Source organism: Urocampus carinirostris, chromosome 1 (assembly GCF_059441175.1).
Source record: "Urocampus carinirostris isolate Australia breed hairy pipefish chromosome 1, RoL_Ucar_1.0, whole genome shotgun sequence".
NCBI lineage: Eukaryota > Metazoa > Chordata > Actinopteri > Syngnathiformes > Syngnathidae > Urocampus > Urocampus carinirostris.
The window spans coordinates 51,649,275-51,671,449 of NC_142349.1; the positions used below are offsets into that span (position 1 = coordinate 51,649,275).

The window sequence follows — 22,175 nt, forward strand, 5'->3', positions numbered from 1 at the left end:
AAACAAAAAACAAAAAGTACCAGTGATGGATAATTTTGTTTGCATTTATTTATTTATTTATCATTATATATATATTTTTTTTTAGAAAAATAAGACAAAATAGAGTAAAACTTGAAAAACAGGTTGAGAAATACAGTACAATTTAAGATGACATCTTAATAATTAACTAAAATGTATAATCTGTATCTCGTGAGCCACGGTGACCACTAATGATGAGAAAAACGTTGTACTCCTCAGCACAAAAAAACAGCATTATGCATTAATTAACAAAAGGAAACAATAAACTATTTGCACACAAACAGCTGTAGAATACAATAATACAATACTGAAACATGTGCCCAAAGGGAGTAGTCTTGAGCCAAAGCTCTTAAGTGCCGACACCTGTTTCATTTTTTTTCTTGCAGGGAATACATATTCAAAATCAAAACAAGAAAACCGAACTTTGCCCAACAAAGAAAAAATAGAAAACAAAGAAATTACATTTCAAGCTTATTATGCTTCACCCCAAGTGTGTGAAGGAGCGGTTCCGCAGTTCCTTCCTTCCAGCAGCCGATAAACTGCACACCCTCCATGACTTGCACATTTGCTCATTTCTGGCCACTTTACTTTAACTATTTTGCATACCGGCCATTGGAAATCCATCCATTACCTCCACCGCTTATCCTCAGTAGGGCCGCGGGGGTGCTGGAGCCCATCCCAACCATCTTCAGGCAGTGGTCAGGGGACACCCTGAACTGGTTGCCAGCCAGTGTTTTTGGAATGTGGGAGAAAAACCGGAGTGCCCGGAAGAAACCCAAGGAAAGCACGGGGAGAACATGCGAACTCCGCACAGGACTGTGCCGCACACGCGCTAACCACTGCGCTGCCGTGCTGCCCTGCCATTGTAATTATTCTGGGTTTTAGCTTTTATATTTATAAATACTCGTTTCTATTGTTCATATTCAAGCTCTTATTCATTATTCACTGTCTTACTTACTACTGTAACAAAATAAATTTCCCTATTGTGTCCGTGATTTGACACGTCACCAGTGCGAGCTGCGATGTGTTACCCACGTCTGTTGTCTCATCCACCGCAACAGAGACGAACGGCACTTAATTTGGCGCTTTATTAACTTAATTTTCTGATCTTTTCCCCCCAACACTTCAGCAATAGCAGTGATCATGTTGTTTTGTATTGAAGTCGTTTTTAATAGATATATACATTCACATAATCCCACTATTGTGCGGGGAGCCCTTCCCTCATGGATGTGAATTTGAGACTCGATACTTAGACCTGCCTCAGAGTGGGTGTGCATCTGAATGTACCGTATTTTCCGCACTATAAATCTGATTTTTTTTAAAAAAGCTGACTATGCGCCTTATAAACCGGTGCGCCTTATATATGCATCAATATTGAATTACAAGGTCTCGCAACTAACGGTAAGTAGCCACCGACTCCATTTTTTGCGTAGAAGAAGTGCGCTGTGCATGCTGGGAAATATTAAACAACGATTCTCTTTTAATTGTGCATTTGTATAAAGATCCTGAAATGGCTCCTATTAAGAGACACGCTTACAATGCAGAGTTTAAACTCAAGGCGATCAGTCACGCAGTAGAACACAGGAATAGAGCAGCAGCAAGAGAGTTCAACATTAATGAATCGAACACGAGAGTGGCTCGAGCCGGCAGAATTGAGAGTCCCCCTAGGAACTCGCTAACTGAACAATGGTTCCATGGGTGAATTATGTAAAACCCACTACGTTTTACATTTTACAGTTATTATGTTATTGCTTTACTGTTATTGTTTTGCACTTGTTGTTTTTGCACATTATGTGTGTCACTATATTGCGATTGCACTAACGTTTAATTTACCATAACAGTATCAGACGTTTTTTTGCGTGTTGACAAAATGGAGGAAAAGTAAAATGTTATGCCTTGCTGTTGTTCAAAGATGTTAAAGATGTGTCACGAAAATGCTTTACCTCAGAGAAAATAATAAAATGGCTGTTTATTCATTTTGGGAGTGAATGGAGTTGTGGAAAGCTTGTTTGTTATCTATTAATAAAGTTTGACTGACCTATCTGACTGTTTTGTTGACATTACCTTTAGCGCGGCACCATCTAACGGTTGCATAACGTACCTACATCCTCTACTGTAGCCAAGTCAAGTTAAGTCACATTTATTTATGACGCCCTTAATCACAAACATGTCTCGAAAGACTGCACAGGATTACAATTACAAAATTGCACAATTACCTGATCTTAAACCAGCATGCACTTATAGCGCCTTATAATGGGGTGCGCCTTATGTATGGAAAAAGTTTAAAAATATATCATTCATTGAAGGTGCGCCTTATAACACGGTGCGCCTTATAGTGCTAAAAATACGGTAATAATATCCACCTTCGATAGGACCAGGGGCCTTCTTTTCTTTGTTCTTTTGCTCTGTCCTTTTTCCGGCTTGGGCCTTGGCACTTCTTTTTTTCTTCTTTGTCCTTGCAATAGCAAGATTTCGTGTTTGACCCGCGCGGTGTTCCCTGAATAAATCTCAACAAGTACTCAACAACGGAGAGTCTTCGTTGTCTCGTCAACATGTTTGATTCCCATCCAGGAGGAGTTGAACAAGTTCTCGGCTGTACTCAAAAAAATACACTTGTATTTTGCCTGACATCCCACTAAACACTTTATCAGTGGACAGGTGTTAACGTAAATCTGTCCCTTTCTCGGCAATAAGAAAATTAATCTCCACATGGTTCCCGGACTAAACTTTTTTCCTGTTTGCGAAAGGATTCCCTGCTTCGCTGTTGTCCTACCTTTCTTAAAAATGTCCAGCTTTTTCTCAAAAATTCAATTTTGAAAATGGTTTTAACAGCACATCTCTGACCGAATAATTTATTTTCCTTCTTTAACATCGGCAAAAACTATTAAATCAACTCACTATCGTCATTTATTCAATGGTGGGCAGTTGGCGCGATTGTTTCGGTGAATTACTGCCCCCTAGCTTTATTTAGGCACAGCACCAAAGAAACCCAGCATCAAACATACATTTTGAAATTACTGCTTTTAAACATTATTGCACTTATGTTCATTGCACTATTCTTAAGCTGCACTATAAATTGATCCGAGTGCTAAGCCACGCCCACTATAGTTACAGTACCATGTATCACAGACCGAGCAAATTGGGTGGCTGAAACAACTGTGAGTTTCTTTTAATTTACTATTCCCGATAGCATAGCCATGTCATGTCTTCCTTATTATGCAGACTTATCTCAAAAGGGTCTTAAATATTATATACAGTTATATTCATGGCATCAGGGTTCCCAAAGACTCTAATAACCTTTCATGGGTGGATGCAAAATGCTGGTGAGCTATGAGGAAGTCAGAAGCCCTGTACCAACTACACATAGAAATAGATTCAAATTTGTGAGGGATAATAGTATATAGAGGATATACAAATGGGTGACCAGGCACATTAAATTCATGAAACGAGTGCTGCCATCTCCACCAGTCTCGAGTCTCCGGCGAGAGAAAAGGAATCTACATCACGAGTCTCACAAACCCGATACACCGGATCACGAACTGCACATCCTATCTATCACATAAGTGGTACTATTTACGAAATGCCACCTTCGCTTGTATTTGTTTTTGTCATATCCTAACGAGCAATGCTAAAAAGGGCGAAGTGATATACTCAAAGAAAGTGGAAGTAAAGCGGCCGCAGTACCTTACAAACTTCTCTCACTGACAACTACCCAAACCAACCGCAGCGTAATGAAAATAAACACTTACTGTAGAACAAATATCTTTGTTTTGGTTCCCACCTATACTATGCACGTTGAGGGCGATTGTGAGGCCGCGAGCTTGCCATTCTTGTCTGTGATACGTAAAAGGGCTGTTGTGGAGACCAAATTAATTTGCGTATATGGCTACCAACCTCCCCCCTAGCCAGGAGGGGGAAGCCTCCTGCCCGTCCGCTACTCCTAACGCCTGCCGCTGTCAACGAACCTGGGCTCGTGCTCGGGCCGCACTCCTCCGGGCAGGCAAGTCTCATTCAGTCGGGGCTAATCGACGGAGGAATCCTGCTCCAAACTGCCATGTGGGCCAGAGTGTTTGGCTTTCATCCGCTGATCTGCCACTGAGGGTTGAGTCGAGGAAACTGGCTCCTCGATTTCTAGGCCCGTTCCCCATAGAAAGGATTATCAACCCCTCAGCGGTCCGTCTCCGCCTGCCAAGGTCTATGAGGGTGCACCCCACGTTCTCCCAGATCAAGCCCGTCAGCCAGAGCCCGTTGGCACCCGTAACGCCTCCTCCCCCGGCTCCGCGCCTTCTGTACGGGGGAACCTGTCTACACTGTGCGTCGCCTGCTCCGCTTCCGACGCAGGGGTCGACTGGGAGGGATACGGTCCGGAGGAGAGGTCATGGGTCCCCACCTGGCAGATCCTGGACCGATCTCTCGTGGCGGAGTTCCATCGACTACATCCAGACAAACCAGCGCCGCGCCGTGGTCGTCCCCGAGGGTCCGATACCACAACCCTTCCAGCTGCGGACCCACCCCCTGCCGCCCCTTCGGATGCTGACGATGGGGTCTCCGTTCACTCAGAGGAATTCTGAGAGGTACTGTACAGTGTCATATTTTCCTTTTTACCTGTGGAGTTTTTTTTTCGGTTCTGACCGGTGGATTGTTTATCCGTTCCTGGGGATCGTCGGTGTTGTATCTGTGGACGTTCTGTGACTTGTCAGAGGACTACTGGACGCGCATTTTTGGATTGTCGGTGACGTATTTTTTGAGTTTACTTGTGACTTGCCTGTGTTTGCCTGTGAGTGTTTCTCCAGACTACAAGATACCCACGACTCCTCTTGCCTTATTCATGCCTGTCTTCTGTTTTTGACCTGTTTCCGTTCCACGTTTTGCGATCTACTTTCCCGCCCCGGCCATCGACTTACCCGCTAAGCTGCACCTCCCGTCTACCCGTCACGGAGCTGCCATTCCGCCTGAAGAGGCTGACGACCAACAAGCGCTGACGTCCCAAGCCAGCTCCGATAACTCTTTAAAATAAAAAGTCTTCTGAAACTAACGCTATTGGATCCGAGAGGCTGTTCTGGTTCCTGGCAATTTTCATAGTATTTCTGTATTATTTTTTTTTTCAAAATTAATATAAATTAATATATTGGGTCCCTGATTTAAGCGCTACTTTTGATATTTACAGTAGTTTTGTGGTATTACTGGAGTTGTATTATCTGTAGTATTTTTGTAGTACAATTATTTTACTATTTCTGTATTTTGGTTGTACGATTTTTGTAGTATTTCTGTAGTAGTATTTTTAATAATAAAACATTTACTGTTAATAATAAAACACTTACTGTTCCCATCGATCCTATGCACAATGAGTTGATTGTGAAGCCCCTAGTATGCCATGCTTGTCTTTGCTTTCTGATTGGTTGAAAACAGTGGATTTATTCATTAGTTTTCATTGCGTTAGTAGTATAACTTAGGCCAGTTTTTCAAAGCACAAATTTCTTATTATTCGTTTCTGCCGAATTATCCTGATAGTCTTTTCTCTTTTTTTCTCTTTTTGTCTCTTTTATTACATGTTTTTACCCTGGAGTACCATGTTTTATCTCGTTGCATACAATGTTTTACAACGTTGATATCAATGACAATAAAGTCTATTCTATTCTATTCTATATTATATTATATTATATTATATTATATTATATTATATTATATTATATTATATTATATTATATTATATTATATTATATTATATTATATTATATTATATTATTTTATATTATATTATATTATATTATATTATATTATATTATATTATATTATATTATATTATATTATATTATGTTATATTATATTATATTATATTATATTATATTATCTCATCAGCTGCACCGCTTAGCCTCAGTAGGGTCGCGGGGATGCTGGAGCCCATCCCAGAAATCATCGGGCAGTGGGCAGGGGACACCCTGAACTGATTGCCAGCCAATCGCAGGGCACACAGGGACAGACAACTCACTCGCTCATTCACACCTAGGGACAATTTGGACCGGACAATTCACCTGAAATGCATGTTTTTGGAACGTGGGAGGAAACCGGAGTGCCCGGAGGAAACCCACGCAAGCACGGGGAGAACATACAAACTCCGCACAGGATGTCTGGAGCTGGATTTGAACCCACGACAGGTTCCCATGACATGAACTGTGCCACACAAGCGCTAACCACTGCCCCGCCGTGCTGCCATATATATATTATTATATTATATTATATTATATTATATTATATTATATTATATTATATTATATTATATTATATTATATTATATTATATTATATTATATTATATTATATTATATTATATTATATTATATTGTATTATATTATATTATATTATATTATATTATATTATATTATATTATATTATATTATCTCATCTCATCTCATCTCATCTCATCTCATTAGCCGTACCGATTATCCTTATTAGGGTCGCGGGGGGGGCTGGAGCCCATACCGGACACCCTTATTATATTATATTATATTATATTATATTATATTATATTATATTATATTATATTATATTATATTATATTATATTATATTATATTATAATTAACAAGTATTGGTGGACAAAATATAATTACCATCACATGATGCAGAGCAGCAAAGCCCAATACCGACCTTATGACACTAACAACATTATTATAGGGATTGTTAAAAGAAAGAATTGATTTTAGGACAGTAGTAGTGATCTAATCCAAGTAGTTGAGCAGTATTGATAAAATCGATTTTATATCGATTCGACCACCCTTGGTTCTCGGGGACTGGGGCATGGCACGGGCGCTCGGAGATCTATCTGATGATTGGCCAATCCCCTTGAGCAGAGTTCGTCGTTACATAAGCCAAAATGCGTCAATTGTTATTTAGTCGTTGCTCAGGAGGTAGAACGTGCGTCTTGGTCCTCGATCAAAAGATCGCAGATTCGATTCCCGGCCCCTCCGTGTTATATGTCGAAGTGTCCATGGGCAAGACACTAAACTCCTAATGCCCCCAATAAGCAGGTCGGGGCCTTGCATGGCCTGCATGGTGTCTGCATGTGTGTGTGAATGGGTAAGTGTGAAGCACATTTTAAAGCGCTTTGGGAGGTCTTCATTGACTTGAAAAGCGCTATATAAATGCAGACCATTTACCTTTTGAATCATTTGAAAAACATATGCTGGCCTGAAGAGGAAAGACAACCCTAGGCTGTACTTGCCCAAGACACACCACATGAAATGGTGCCACTACAAACCTAGTGGTTAAGGGATCCAACCAGCCAACCCATAAATTATTTATTTCATGGTTTACGAGAATGAAAATGAGTCTCACGCTATGGATTGATATTACTTTTGAAGTGACACTGTGACTATACATCAATGTGTCAGATGTTGTGTAATAAGTTGCACTTGCATAACAGTTGACGAGAATCCTTGCTTCTACAGGTATTTAGGTTAGTTGTAAAGCTGTATAATTATTTTTTTCGAAAGTTGATGAATACAGTACTTGACATGGCATTAAATCATTGCCCACCATGCCAAAACGATATTAATTCAAAAAGATCACATTTCTGTTGTTGTTATTCAAGTGTTGACAAATTATTTCGTTTTTCCAAACATATTATTTTGATTACGTAGCTTACTTTCTCTATAGGCAGACTAAATTGTTCCCCACACCTTGACAGGCGTGTACCTACATAACAAACATATCTGGACACATGAAAACTAGGTCGCAAGTCTAAGTTGAATATAGGGTATTTTTAAAACAGACAAGTGCCTTGACATTTTGGTTTCTGAAAATGTGCCTGCTGTAAATGACATGTGAAGAGACTTTCTCGACTTTCTTGTTTGTATTGATTTTTTTCTTGAACGTCCTAATCTGTGCATTAAAAGACAAGGTACGGGAGCTTGAGCCAGATGCCTCCAGCATCAAGCTCCCACTTGTCTGCCCTAACTCTGAGATGTGAAAATATGTCTGTTTTGTGTTCTTTTTAAGATGTACAGTATATTTATGGGATCATATCCCCACTTATTAAGTTGGTGTTCGTTTTTCACCATCCCCACCAACATGTTTATTCACCTCATAGTTTTTTGTTCATAAATATAGGTCCAGATTGTGATGGATTCGCATAATCAGTTATGTCATAAAAATGTTCAACAATAGCAATAAGCATAGACATATAGTTGATAATGAGAATGATATTGAATAACAATAACATAATATTCATGATAGTTGTTGTAATAATACAAAGCTTAATTATTAGCTTGAACCAACTATGGATGAGGCTTCTGCTCATGTACATTATTTGGATCACAATAATACAACTAATAATAACAGTAATAGTCACATAAATGTTATAATGATAATCATCATAACAAAAGTCATAATAATATGAGGTTAATTTGGTTTAGTTTTACCCATCTGTTAACCATATAATAATAATAATAATAATAATGCTAGTAATCACTAAATATCATTCAGACACCAATAATGACAATAATAACAATTAGTGACAGTTATAATAATAATAATTATCATTATTATTATTATCATAATAATGAAATAATAACAACAACAACGTTGATTTGCTTGCATCTTCCATTTGCTCTATCATTCAGACGCCATTTTCTTCCTCTCTGTACTTTGCCAATATCATTTTTATATATTTGGATTTGAACAGGTATTTGGACATTGTTTTAGCTCATCCTGTAATTTGTTCCAAAGTTTAACTCCACAAACAGATCCACACATGCTTTTCCTGGTGGTTCTCACTGGTTGTATCCTAAAGTTACTATATCCCCTAAAGTTATAGCTTCCATCATTTCGTGTGAATAATTTGTTTGTTTTCTGGCAGAATATCTTTGTTCACTTTGAATAGTAGTTGGGAAGTGGAAAACTCCACTTGATCAGACAGTTTTAATAATTTGGACTGCAGTAATAGAACATTGGTATGATCACAGTATGTATAATTCTTATTGCACGTTTTTGGAGTACAAAAAGGGGTCGATTACTAGTCTATTACTACAAAGCTTCTGAAGATGTGTTTGTTTCTATTTTTGTATATTGGTATCACTTTTGCTATTTTGATTTTATTTGGAAATTTCCTTGTTAGAAATGAAAAATTGCATATGTAGCTGAATGGTTTCACGATGCTATGTATAGTTTGATTAACTAATTCCATATCTATGGTCATACAATCAGTAGACATTTTATTTCTACAAGTGCTTACCACGTCTATTATCTCTTTTTTCACACAAAAACATGGTCTTTGAAATTCATTTTATCAGTGACTCGAATTCATTGCTATTGCACTTAGGGATGTTGGCATCTGGTTCTGGTCCAATATTTACAAAAAACTGTAAAAATTCTCCACAATTTTATTTTAATTATAATTTTCACTGTATTTGTCAATGAAATAACTTGGATATGCATTACCGGTACTTACTTTATCACCTTTTATTAAAGTATTTACTATTCTCCAAATGATTTTCTACATGAAGTGTTTTTCTTCTTACAAACATTGTATAAACCCTTAGCCCTCCACGGATACTTTACTGATTTATTCCCAACATTTATTTGCCTCATTGGGCATTTTTTTATTCTATTCTGTACTAAATATTTCCAAAAATATATCAAAGGCAAGATCCACATCATCTGTACCATATATATTATTCCAGTTGTTCTTAACTAAGTTCTCATAGAGTGATTTAATTGTCTCTTCATTTCTTATTTGTAAATATATTTTGTAGTTGATTTTTGACTAGTTTCTGTAAGAACTGGCAGATGGTCAGAAATATCACAAACCAATAATCCACTAACGTTTACAAATTCAATACCATTTGTAAATATATTGTCAATAAGTGTTGCACTCTGTGAGGCAATTCTACTAGGTCTTAATATTTGGGTACGAACTGTAGCGAAAATGGGTGATGAATAAATTATTCTAACAAACAATTTATTGACTAATTGAATGAAAGAGCTGAGTTTATTCTTTTTAAAACTCGTCTCGTCTTCTCGGAGCACCACATACGTTTTTAGATCATTATGTCAGGAAAACGGATGGAGAAACCTTGTTTAGTTATTTTAAAGGGTGGTTACATACACTTTAGGTGAATTCTACTGTTTTTGATAGTTCAATATACTTTAATCAAGACACACATACTCTTGGAATTATGGATTTTTCTTTTACTATTCATCTCCTGAATAAGCTTGAATATAACACAATACAACAGTAAGAAAATAAAACAAAACAAAACTAGGAAATTGAGAACTTAAACTGGCACCATTTCGATAGACAACAACATTGGCCTGATTGTTACGAAAATTTATATTTTTTTCGTCTATAATTTCTAATGTTAAGCATTCAAGTAAATCATTAATTACATTTGACATGTTTTTTGTATTATTTTAAATGCAAATTTCTTGTGCACATATACGGCGACTCCCCTCCTGTCTTATTTAAACTACTTACATAGTCATTTAACTGAAAATCGGCTCCCTTTTCCTCACTGAATCAGGTTTCAGACACTGCAATTACCATTCCATTTGATAATCTGCCTCCTACACGCCTTTTTTTTTTCAAAGGCCAAGTTCATTGTCGGTGTGTCGGTGTCTCTTTCTTCTTCCAGAAAAGGAGCAATTAACGTAGTTAAGTCCAAAGAACATACAAATCCATTCATCAAGACTTTTGTTGACTTCAAAAAAGAGAATAAAAAGGATTAAGCGATTACAGTCAACCGACAGAGAATCTCTTCCCATCCAATAAAACCACAAAATATTTAGACATGCTTTCTTACATACTTGCATTGTTGAAATCAAAATAAAAAAGATTATTTGTAGGAGTATTTCAGGTGAAGTAACTCTTATTTAACCTAAAGTAGAAATTTAAAGTAAACTATTTTGTGCCTAAATTTAAAGCACCACATTGTACAAAACGAATTGCATCATTAAATATATTTTTTTCTGAACTGAACAAATATACTACGATGTATCCTGTCATATGTTTTCTCTAAATTCACGAATGACCAATACACCTCTCTTCTTTGCTTTATAAGCTTTTCACACAACTTTAAAGATAAAAGGGCAAAAGTATTTTACAATGTAGTGCTTGAAGACGGGTTTGTTGTTGTAAGTTGTGATAATAGTGCAATGGAAAAAAATGAAATCAAAATTAGCAGCAACCCAATTCCAAAAAGAGTCGATAAATAAAATATGAGTGCACATTTTTCTAATGCAACTGGCGATATATAAATATTTTTCAAAGTTTTAAACGCTAGTTCAGGGTGGAGATGGCACTGGGGAAGAATTTGTTTCCGAACCTGTTTGTCCTTGTTTTAGGGGCCTATATCTTCTCCTACAGGACAGCAGGTCAAAGAGGTGTTGGCGGAGTTAAGAGGAGTCTTTTTGAATAGTTTCTTGGCTCTGCTGCAATATCGCAAGCCTGCAATGTCCTGCAAACTGCTCAATTGCCTTTGCCAGACACTCTGAACTGCCCCCATAGACGCGATGAGAACGGGGCCCCCTTAAGTGGACATTGCTGTTGCGATGGTTGTTGGTGCTGCTGTTAATGCCATGTGGTCTTGCTGTTGTTCTCGGGAGGAGAAGAATGCCTTCTGTTTTGGCCTGCGCGTTCATTCCAACCAAATAAACTGAGAGTCCTTTATTACCTGGACGGCATTCTTAACCGGAAGGAATCGAACCAACTCCCGCCAGCCTTTCATAAATACACTTAAAAAATCACATGATCCAAAAATACATGGTCCATGCAATTTGGAGTAGACCTGAAAACAACGCAACTGAAAACGACTTCAGGTGTGCGGGGGTACAGCGCCATTAAATTTTACAAACAAAGGCGTACACGCTAACTAACCACGCTAATGACGTTAAGTGGGACTTTATTATATGATGGATCGAGAGCTTAGGTGACTAAATAGAACAGACTCACCCTTCTTCTATTTTAATGACCTCAATTGCACAAAAAGACATTTGTAATGACGTCTGTGTAAAAAATGCTCTGTGAAACCGACCTCAAGTGACGAGCAATGTAGTGTTGGTAGAGGTAAAATCGAGCCTAAAAAAAATTCCAGCCCGAGCCAGCCTGTATTAACCGACAAATTAACTTGATTTGAAGGATCAAGCCAGAAGAAAACCCAAATTAGCAAGTTTTACTTGTGAAGGATAAGGAAAAAGGAGGAGGAAAAAAGTGTGACTTTGGCCATCGAGTAACAAGGATGGAGCCTCCACTCACGCCCCATCCTCAGTACCTCGCCTTGCCTGGTGATGCGCCAGCCCAATGGCCTTGCTGGCTAGAATCTTTTAAAACTTAAGGCTATTAGATGCTAGCGACGCACGAAGAAGGGCAATGCTCATCCAAAGCCTGGGCAGTAATGGCCAACGCATCTTTTGGACCCTCGGACCCACCAGCAAATTTGCAGACTATATTGCGTATCTCTACGATTACTTTGCCACTCCACAGAGCGTTATTGTGCAGCAGATTATCTTTTGGAAGCGTCTACAGGGGCCCGTGAGTCAGTCCACCATTACAACGCCGACCTCCGGGGCTTAGCCAACCGTTGCTGGTTCAGAGATTTGGAGCACGAGATGATGAGAGGCCAACTAGCTGAGCACACAATGAACTTTAAACTGCGAGACAACTTGTTTCAATAACCGGACGACAAGTCACTTAAATAAAAAAAAAAAAACAGTCAGAGAGAAGCCAGGCCCAGCCTTTTGAGGCTCGACACGACCCGGGTTCGGGCCCGGGCTTAAGATCCTACCTGCAATATGAGGTTGTGATCGCTTTGGGAGGTCTTCATTGACTTGAAAAGAGCTATATAAATGAATACCAATTACGATTTGTGTTGACAAACACAAGAAAGAAGGTGTGTCTGCGGTATGCGTGACTATGCCTTTGTTTTTTGATGCCCATTGCTTGTTGGCTCACTTGACTGCTTAATAGTATTGGCACAATTGTGCTGACGTCTTTTTGCACTAAATATAGCTCATGCCCATTGTCTGAAAGAGATCTGCATGTCCCACTATATGATCTGGCGTGCTCACTCTTTCTTTAATAATAAAAATTGATTTACAGTAAGTGGTTAAAAATGTCTTAAGTACAGAGACAGACAGACCCAAAGGTGATTTGGGACACTTTATCTGACTACTACGCATTACTTTATTGTTCTGAGATCTAACTATTGGCAAGCACCTAATGATTTATTCAGTTTTTTGTACCCTCAAGTGGACGTAAATTCCTCTGGCTATCTGGGTGGCCTGCTATCAATCGCAGAGAAGCCGTAAAGCCCATGCAAAGTTTTAAAACCTCTGGGCCGGACGTTTTTTTTTCGAAGAGTTCTTGAAAACTTATTCTACCGTATTCGCTCCAATTCTAGCAAGAGCATTTAATGATGCTTTTCAAAGCCGACATTTGCCTGCAACTTTTCCTGAAGCACATATAACTCTACTCCTTAAATAGGACCAGGACCCCCCCATCTTTGCAGCAGTCGCAGACCATTCTCCCTCTTAAATACTGACTTAAAAATTCTAACCAAGGTTCTTGCTATTCACCTTCAGAAAGTCATCCCCTCCGTTTATAGACCCAGATCAGACCGGCTTTTTGGGCCGACAATTTTTTAAAGATATTAGAAGTTTATTGAACATTATCTGCTCATCATTAGACTCTGGACCAGCTGAAGTTGTTCTCTCACTATATGCAGAGAAGGCATTTGCCTGCATAGAGAGGAGATAAATGGTAAATGGTAAATGGTCTGCATTTATATAGCGCTTTTCAAGTCAATGACTCCCCAAAGCGCTTTACAATGTTCTTCACACACACTCACACACCAATAGCGGCCGTGCAGCCATGCAAGGCGCCAACCTGCTTATTAGGGGCATTAAGGATTCAGTGTCTTGCCCAAGGACACTTCGACATATAACACGGAGGAGCCATGATCCCAAGACGAGCGCTCTACCTCCTGAGCTACCGGCGCCCCATATCTTTATATGTATTAGGAAAGTTCGGATTTGACTCAAATTTTATGTCATGGATCAAAATTCTTTATTCATCTCCCATAGTGAGCATCAATATTAATGGTTTTGATCTGATACATTTCCTTTATCTCGTAGCACCCATCAAGGATACCCCATCTCACCCCTCTTATACATATGTGCTGTGGAACTAATTAGACCGTGGCTTCGGACCGAAGACATAGTTAATGGAATCTCCCACTTTGGCGTTTCTAACAAATTGTCCATGCACGCTGATGATGTTTTGCTTCACATTTTAAATCCAAATACGTCGCTTCCTTCAATTTTGAGAATATTATACACCGTCCTATTTTTGTTTTTCCTTGATAGTGTAAATGTGTGAATGAGTGTGTTGTTTTATTTTTCAATGGAGACCCAAATGTGTACTGTCTCCTTCATTCCTTTAAACCACCAGTAAAGAGAAAATATTTAAAACACATATTTTTAAAAAACTGATAAACACATCAAAGAAAGGAAGAACACATGAAAAGCAATACAACTTTGACCGGGTGGATATGTATGGCTTGGAGGTGATGGGCACCACTAGACTGTACTTGCCAAAGACACACCACAGGAAATGATGCCCCTACAACCCTAGTGGTTAAGGATCCAACCAACGAACTACCATTTTACATGTGGTGTTTTTTCCCCAAGTGGTTGAAAACATTATAACTACATAGTAATATAAAAATGAAAAACAAAAGCTTCTTAAGTACAAAAGCATGAAAAAGTCAGTTAGGGACTTACACATGTAAATGGTGTTCCATGAAAGGTAGCTGCAGTTCTAAGAGCGTTTTATTCAAGAGTGGCTTTAGGCGTGTGTATTTTTCACTCCTGTCAGTACAGTATATTTTTTTTCATGACAATGACTATCTATTAGAATTTTTAAGTTGTTTAGTTTAGTTTTTAGTGCTCTTTTCCAGTGTGTTTTTCTTATAGAACGGTTGACTTTATACAGCACTCTGAGTTTCAATAAATGCAAGATAAGCGCTATACAAAATCCCTTGCTATAATATGGTTCACATTTCATGGTCCCATTGCATCTTGGATTTTTATCATAATGTGAGTTTTGCAGAGGGATTGGCTAAAAAGTCCCTAAGAGATTAGGAATTGGTAATAACAAAAGTTTACAGGTACAATCTGTAGTACTTTTATACTTTTTATGCATTTTTTACTGTAAAGGTTTTTTTTGTTGGTTTAATTGTATAATAGAGTATTTAATTATATCATATTTTTTTAAATAAAGATAAAGGTTTGTGCTTTACAGGTTTCTTTTATCATGGGTTCTTTTAGGAACCGGATTGTGACATAATCTTCTTTTGTATATTCAAATGTCTCATTATTATCTCATCTCATCTCATTAGCTGCACCGCTTATCCTCAGTAGGGTCGCGGGGATGCTGGAGCCCATCCCAGCAATCATCGGGCAGTGGGCAGGGGACACCCTGAACTGGTTGCCAGCCAATCACAGGGCACACAGGGACAGACAACTCATTCGCTCATTCACACCTAGGGACAATTTGGACCGGCCAATTCACCTGAAATGCATGTTTTTGGAATGTGGGAGGAAACCGGAGTGCCCGGAGGAAACCCACGCAAGCACGGGGAGAACATACAAACTCCGCACAGGAAGTCTGGAGCTGGATTTGAACCCACGACAGGTTCCCATGACATGAACTGTGCCGCACAAGCGCTAACCACTGCGCCGCCGTGCTGCCCTATTCAAATGTTTTCAGGACAAATAGTTACAGTCAATTTTTTTTTTTGGTCTTGTTCTGTGTCTTACTTTACTATGTTATAGATTTTGTTACTGTTGAAATAGTAATCCTCTAGCATAAGCTAGGCTGTGCTAGAGACCGCTACTAAAAGTTTGTAATAAAATGTCAGCTAACAACAATCTTCAGAATTGAATTGACATAACATTTATTTCAACGTTGTGAGACATTGTATGCAACGAGATTGAAGAGAGGTAAACATGTAATAAACAGTTTAAGGAGAAAAAAAAGATAAAGAGTATCAGGATAAAAGTCAGAAAAAATATATTTAATGATGCAATTTATTTTGTACGATGTGGTGCTTAAAATTTAGGGACAAAATAGTTTATTTTCCCTGTGATTTTTAACACAATCAAGGCTTTAATTTATGTTTTTTAAAGAAGACAAATAATTGATTTTTGCTATGTGCCTTTCTTTTTTTTTTCAAGTTTCACCCTGATGCCGCTTCAACCTGCTGGCTTCAGATTCGCAGAGCCAGAACCAGCAGGCTCAAGGACAGCTTCTACCATCAGGATGTCAGGAATCTGAACTTACTCCCTGCTCTACCTCTCCCACCCTCCTCCATTCTGCTGAATCAATGCAAAACTGCACTATAAAAATCATTTATTTAAAATTCGAAACCTTACATATTTTTTCTGCATAACTTATTTCTTATTTGTTTTGCATTTTGTTTATTGCATTTTTGCATGTGGTGGAAGTATTTTCATCTGTGCTGTATGTTGGACATACAGTACATAATATTGACAATAAAGTTGAAAGTTAAAGTATAAGATTTTTTTTAACCTTAAAACATGCTCACAAAAAAGGGATTGGCACTTGGAGGGATATGTAAATAATTTAAAATAACACTCCAGAGGGTGCCTTCTGTTAAAATTTGGTAAATGGGAGAAAAAACACATATTTCAATATTGACTTGTTACCGGGAAAACGTTGGTTCAATCATATAAAGAGAACATTTCTCTTGATTGTTCTTTGAAAGTGACTCACTTGAAAACAAGTATGTCTCATTTAATTTGGAAATTGCTGGAAATGTTGTTTGACAAGATTTGTCTTTGAAAGTCTTGTCAAGTAAATCATTTTGTAGTTCTTTCCTCTTTGGTCATCAAAATCATTGTATGAACTCCCACCACACCTTATTTTGGGGTTGGACTTAGTTCAACATTCATCACATTCATATTTTATCTCAAAACGGGTGTGAGGCATCATTAAACAAGCCGAGAACCAGTAACACATACGAGTAACGCGAGCTTCTAACAGCAATCCGTTTGGTGAGTACATTTTTTTAGTTTTTTGTTTATTTTTAAAGGTATATGAAAGGTTTTATTTTTATAATTTTGCCATTCATCATTTTTATATTTTTATGTATTTATCTATGTGGTATTTTAAATATTATATTATATTATATTATATTATATTATATTATATTATATTATGTTATATTATGTTCTATTATATTATATTATATTATATTATATTATATTATATTATATTATATTATATTATATTATATTATATTATATTATATTATATTATATTATATTATATTATATTATATTATATTATCTCGTCTCGTTAGCCGTACCGCTTATCCTCATTAGGGTCGCGGGGTGGGCTGGAGCCCATCCCAGCCATCTTCGGGCAGTGGGCAGGGGACACCCTGAACCGGTTGCCAGCCAGTCGCAGGGCACGCGGGGACAGACAACTCATTCGCTCATTCACACCTAGGGACAATTTGGACCGGCCAATTCACCTGAAATGCATGTTTTTGGAATGTGGGAGGAAACCGGAGTGCCCGGAGGAAACCCACGCAAGCACAGGGAGAACATACAAACTCCGCACAGAAAGTCTGGAGCTGGATTTGAACCCACGACAGGTTCCCATGACATGAACTGTGCCGCATAAGCGCTAACCACTGCTCCGCCGTGCTGCCCTATATTATATTACATTATATTATATTATATTATATTATATTATATTATATTATATTATATTATATTATATTATATTATATTATATTATATTATATTATATTATATTATATTATATTATATTATATTATATTATATTATATTATATTATATTATATTATATTATATTATATTATATTATATTATATTATATTATATTATATATTGTATTAGATTGGATTGGATTAGATTAGATTAGATTAGATAACATTTATTTGTATTTATTTATTTTATTTATACTTTTGGACTGGTTTTCTTCTTTATTATTTAGAATAGTTTTCCTAAAATAAGCAACATATTTGTGAGTGGGGCCGTGTGTTGTATTGGTGGTGACTGATGGAGTGGTGAATTGCTTAGTTGTACCTTTGTTATTTACATTTTCTCTTATTTAGTGGTAGAAAAGGTTGAAGGAAACAGTAGACGTTGGGGTCCCCATTGAAAACAATTTATACGTATGAGTCTTCCCACCTAAACAACACTCTCATCCACACATTCACACCATTCAGAATTTTAAAACAAATGATTAATTAAGTAAAAAAAATAAAGAAAACTGGGGATAGAGCTTTAGTAATAATATATTTGGCAGTTTTGTTGATCTAATCAATTAATATCATGCAAGGTACCTGGGGAGTTGTAATTTTCACCACAACGCTAGACGCTCTCACCGAGGGTGGCCAGCCACAGAGTGGTCAGCCCCTGGCCAGCGTCAGTCCTAATTCTTCATGAGAGTTGCTTTGTTGGGCAGCAAACCTCTCATGGGACTATCCAGGGCAGTGGTGTCCTTTTCCCTGAGTCAAGCCTAAGCTAACCGCATACCTCCTTACTTGCTACTTGGAGGCATTGGTCTTTTTCTCCTGATGAACAGCCCACTTGCTGGAACGAGTCTGGAGTTCATAAGTTGGGGAGAGGTGTAGCACTGTTAGAACTGCTTTATTGAATAGCTGACCAGTCATGGAGAGTGTTCGATGGTGAAACTAAACAACTAAACAATTAAAAAACTAAAAAACTGGACACTGGTGTTCACTTAACACTACCATCTTCTAGATGTCAAGTTATGTTTATTTGTATATCCAATAATCACAGGAAGTTTCAAAGGGCTGTTCAGACTACAGACTATTGTTACACCATCCCCTGATCCAAAACCTAAATGCGGGCAAGGAGAATCTGAAAACCTCAACATTAGGAGAATGAGCATAGAGTACACAGACATCATCAACATGAAATACAGGAAATAACAGAATGTTTGGTTGACAGTGTTCTGAGGTCAGCATCATTCATAAGCTAGTGAACATTTAAACCTAGATTTAAACACTTCCACTGACTACTTCCGAGGACTGATTGACTTGTTTTGATGCATATTGTTTGGGGTGAAAGCGCACAATATGATAGAATGGGACTAACATTTTCTTTCAATGTGAGTTTCATTTTTTTCAATGTAATCAGAATTTTGCAAATTTTATTCTTTTCTTATTTTATGATGTCTTATTGTATTCCTCCCGTTAAAAAGGAAAAAAAAAATCATTTTAAATCAGAGGTGGGAAACCCAGTCCTCAGGCCCTGCATGTCCCGCTTTTTTTTTTTTTAAAGTATCTCATCCTCAGCTCAGGTAATTCCAATCACATGGTTAGTTAACAAGCTCCTGACAGCTTGTTAACAAGCTGATAATTTTTATCAACTAACTTGAAGAAGAAAAAAAAAGATTTGGATAAGAATCCGGCACTTCATAATCGTTGCTGCTGCTGGATCTCTGAGTGCTGCCTTTGAGATTGTGGACTATGATATCTTTCTAAATCAGCTGGAAGAATGGATTTGTCTCTCAACAAATGTCCTGTCATAGTTCAGATCCTGCCTCTCAGATAGGAAAGAATGTGTTAGATAGTGTCTGGTGATATAACCTCTGAGCATTTTAGTGTTACATGTGGCGTTCTGCAGGGCTCATGACCTGGTCCCCTTCTTTTCAGCATTTATATGAATCCCTCAGGTGATATTCAACTGTATCTTCTAAAGGAGGAATCTGCTCTTTTAAGACATTTGGGGGCCTGCTCTACTGAGATAAAAAGATGGATGTCACGTGACTTATTGCACCTCAACCCTGTAAAAAAACAAAATGTTAATCGATCTCAATGCCCTGACTTGTTCTCAAACACCGCTCTGAACCTTGACAAATGCAATATTATCTACAGTCCTGGTCAAAAAATTAGGTCTCACATTTGACACAAATCTTTCCTTCCAGTTACATGTTAAATATCACTAGAACGTTTTTTTTTCATCTTATCAAATATTCACCCTATGCTGTCTAAGCCCGATGCTACAATTAAAATTAATGGTGTGTCACCTCTTGTCTCCAGTAGTGTAATGTACTAATCTCCGGTTTCCCAAAAACTAACATCAAAAACCAGCTGGTAAAAAATGCTGTCGCGAGGCTTGTAACTAAGACAAGAAACTTTGATCACATTAGTCAGATTTGGCTGACCTACACTGGCTTTCAGTTTAAGATGTGATTTTAAGATAAAATTGTGCTTTAGTACTTCCATCTGTTCATTTGTTCAGAAGTAGGCCATGTTTAATAAGTGGTAATAAAGTAGGACTTTCATCTTATTTATTCTGGCATCACCAATGATGATGACATGCGGGCAACTTTAGGTTCGAAATCAAATTCAAGTTTCTGGACCAATCAGAATAAACAGTCGACATGTGTAGTCCTTTATTACACTCGTCAACCTGACCCGATAGGAAGAAAAGTCAACCCAGATCATCTAAGTCCCAAAAACACAAATAAAAATTAATACGGACACGCAGTTCAACCTGTTGATAATCATGAATAACTTTTCCTCATATTATAGGACATCATCTGAGAAGATGATGAAATTCAAGATCATTCTTCTTTTTTTTCTGCTGATTGGTAAGTCTCAACTGGATGTAAGACTTGAAAGCCCACTTCGTGATGCCAAGCTCATGAGCAATTCAAATCCATCAATCTAGGAAGTCACAGTTGGCCGCTACGAAAACGCACAAATGCGAAGCAAGACACGAGACGGGCCACGCACCTTGAAGAAAAATGGAAATCGGAGGAGATACACGGTGACGAAAGCAAATACCATGAAGACTGCATACACGGTAAAGACTATTTAAATAGAAATGGCAATCAAAATGTGGACATTGACATGAAAATGACCAAAAAAATGAGAATGAGTTAGTGGCTGAGAAAAATATGCTAATAGAGGTTAAGAGAATAAAACGGAATTTAAACTAACTATGTCTCCACGTACGAAGATAATGACGATGATGATGATGACGATGATGACGATGACGATGACGATGATGACAATGAGGATGATGAAGATGATGATGATGATGATGATGACGATGATGAAAACGAGGATGACGATAAAGATAAAGATGACGATAATGACGATGATGCTGATGAAGATAACGATGACGATGAAAATGAAGATGACGATGACGATGACGATGATGTAGACGTTGATGATGATGATGATGATGATAATGATGAAGACGAAAATGATGGTAAAAATAATGATAACGATGATGATGATGATGATGATGATGATGAAGATGAAGATGATAATGACGACGACGATGATGCTGATGATGACAATGACGATGAAGATGACGATGAGGATGATGATGAAGATGATGAAAACAATGATGACAATGATGATGATGATGACGATGATGATGATGATGATGATGATGATAATGACGATGACGATGATGATGATGAAGAGGATAATGACGATGATGATGATGATGATGATGATGATGATGATGACGATGATGATGATGATAATGAAGATGATAATGACGACGACGATGATGGTGATGATGACAATGACGATGAAGATGACGATGAGGATGATGATGAAGATGATGAAAACAATGATGAAAATGAAGAGGATAATGACGACGATGATAATGACGACGATGATAATAACGACGATGATAATGACGACGATGATAATGACGATGACGATGACGAGGATGATGATGATGATGATGATGATGATGATGATGAAAATGATGATGATGATGACGATGAGGATGACGACGATGATAATGATGATGAAAAAGATAATGACGACGATGATGATGATGATGACGATGATGATGACGATGATGATGATGATGATGATGACGACGACGATGATGACGATGATGATGAAAACAATGATGACAATGATGATGATGATGACGATGATGATGATAATAATGACGATGACGATGATGATGATGATGAAGAGGATAATGACGATGATGATGATGATGATGACGATGATGATGATGACGATGACGACGATGATGATGATGATGCGAACGATGATGATGATGACGATGATGATGATGATGATGATGAAGACAATGATGATG

General features: G+C 37.7%; 1 protein-coding gene across 1 annotated transcript in view; it reads right to left on the bottom strand.

Annotated features, from left to right (window-relative positions):
- Positions 1-20,772: 20,772 nt before the first annotated feature.
- The window catches only part of LOC148375099 (uncharacterized), a gene marked incomplete at its 5' end in the record, with an annotated part of 4,077 nt that continues 2,674 nt past the window's right edge, over positions 20,773-22,175 (bottom strand). Inside the window, one exon of the mRNA XM_088349257.1 lies at positions 20,773-20,833. Within this exon, the coding sequence (XP_088205383.1) occupies positions 20,773-20,833 (61 nt within the window). The remainder of the gene's footprint in view (positions 20,834-22,175) is intronic.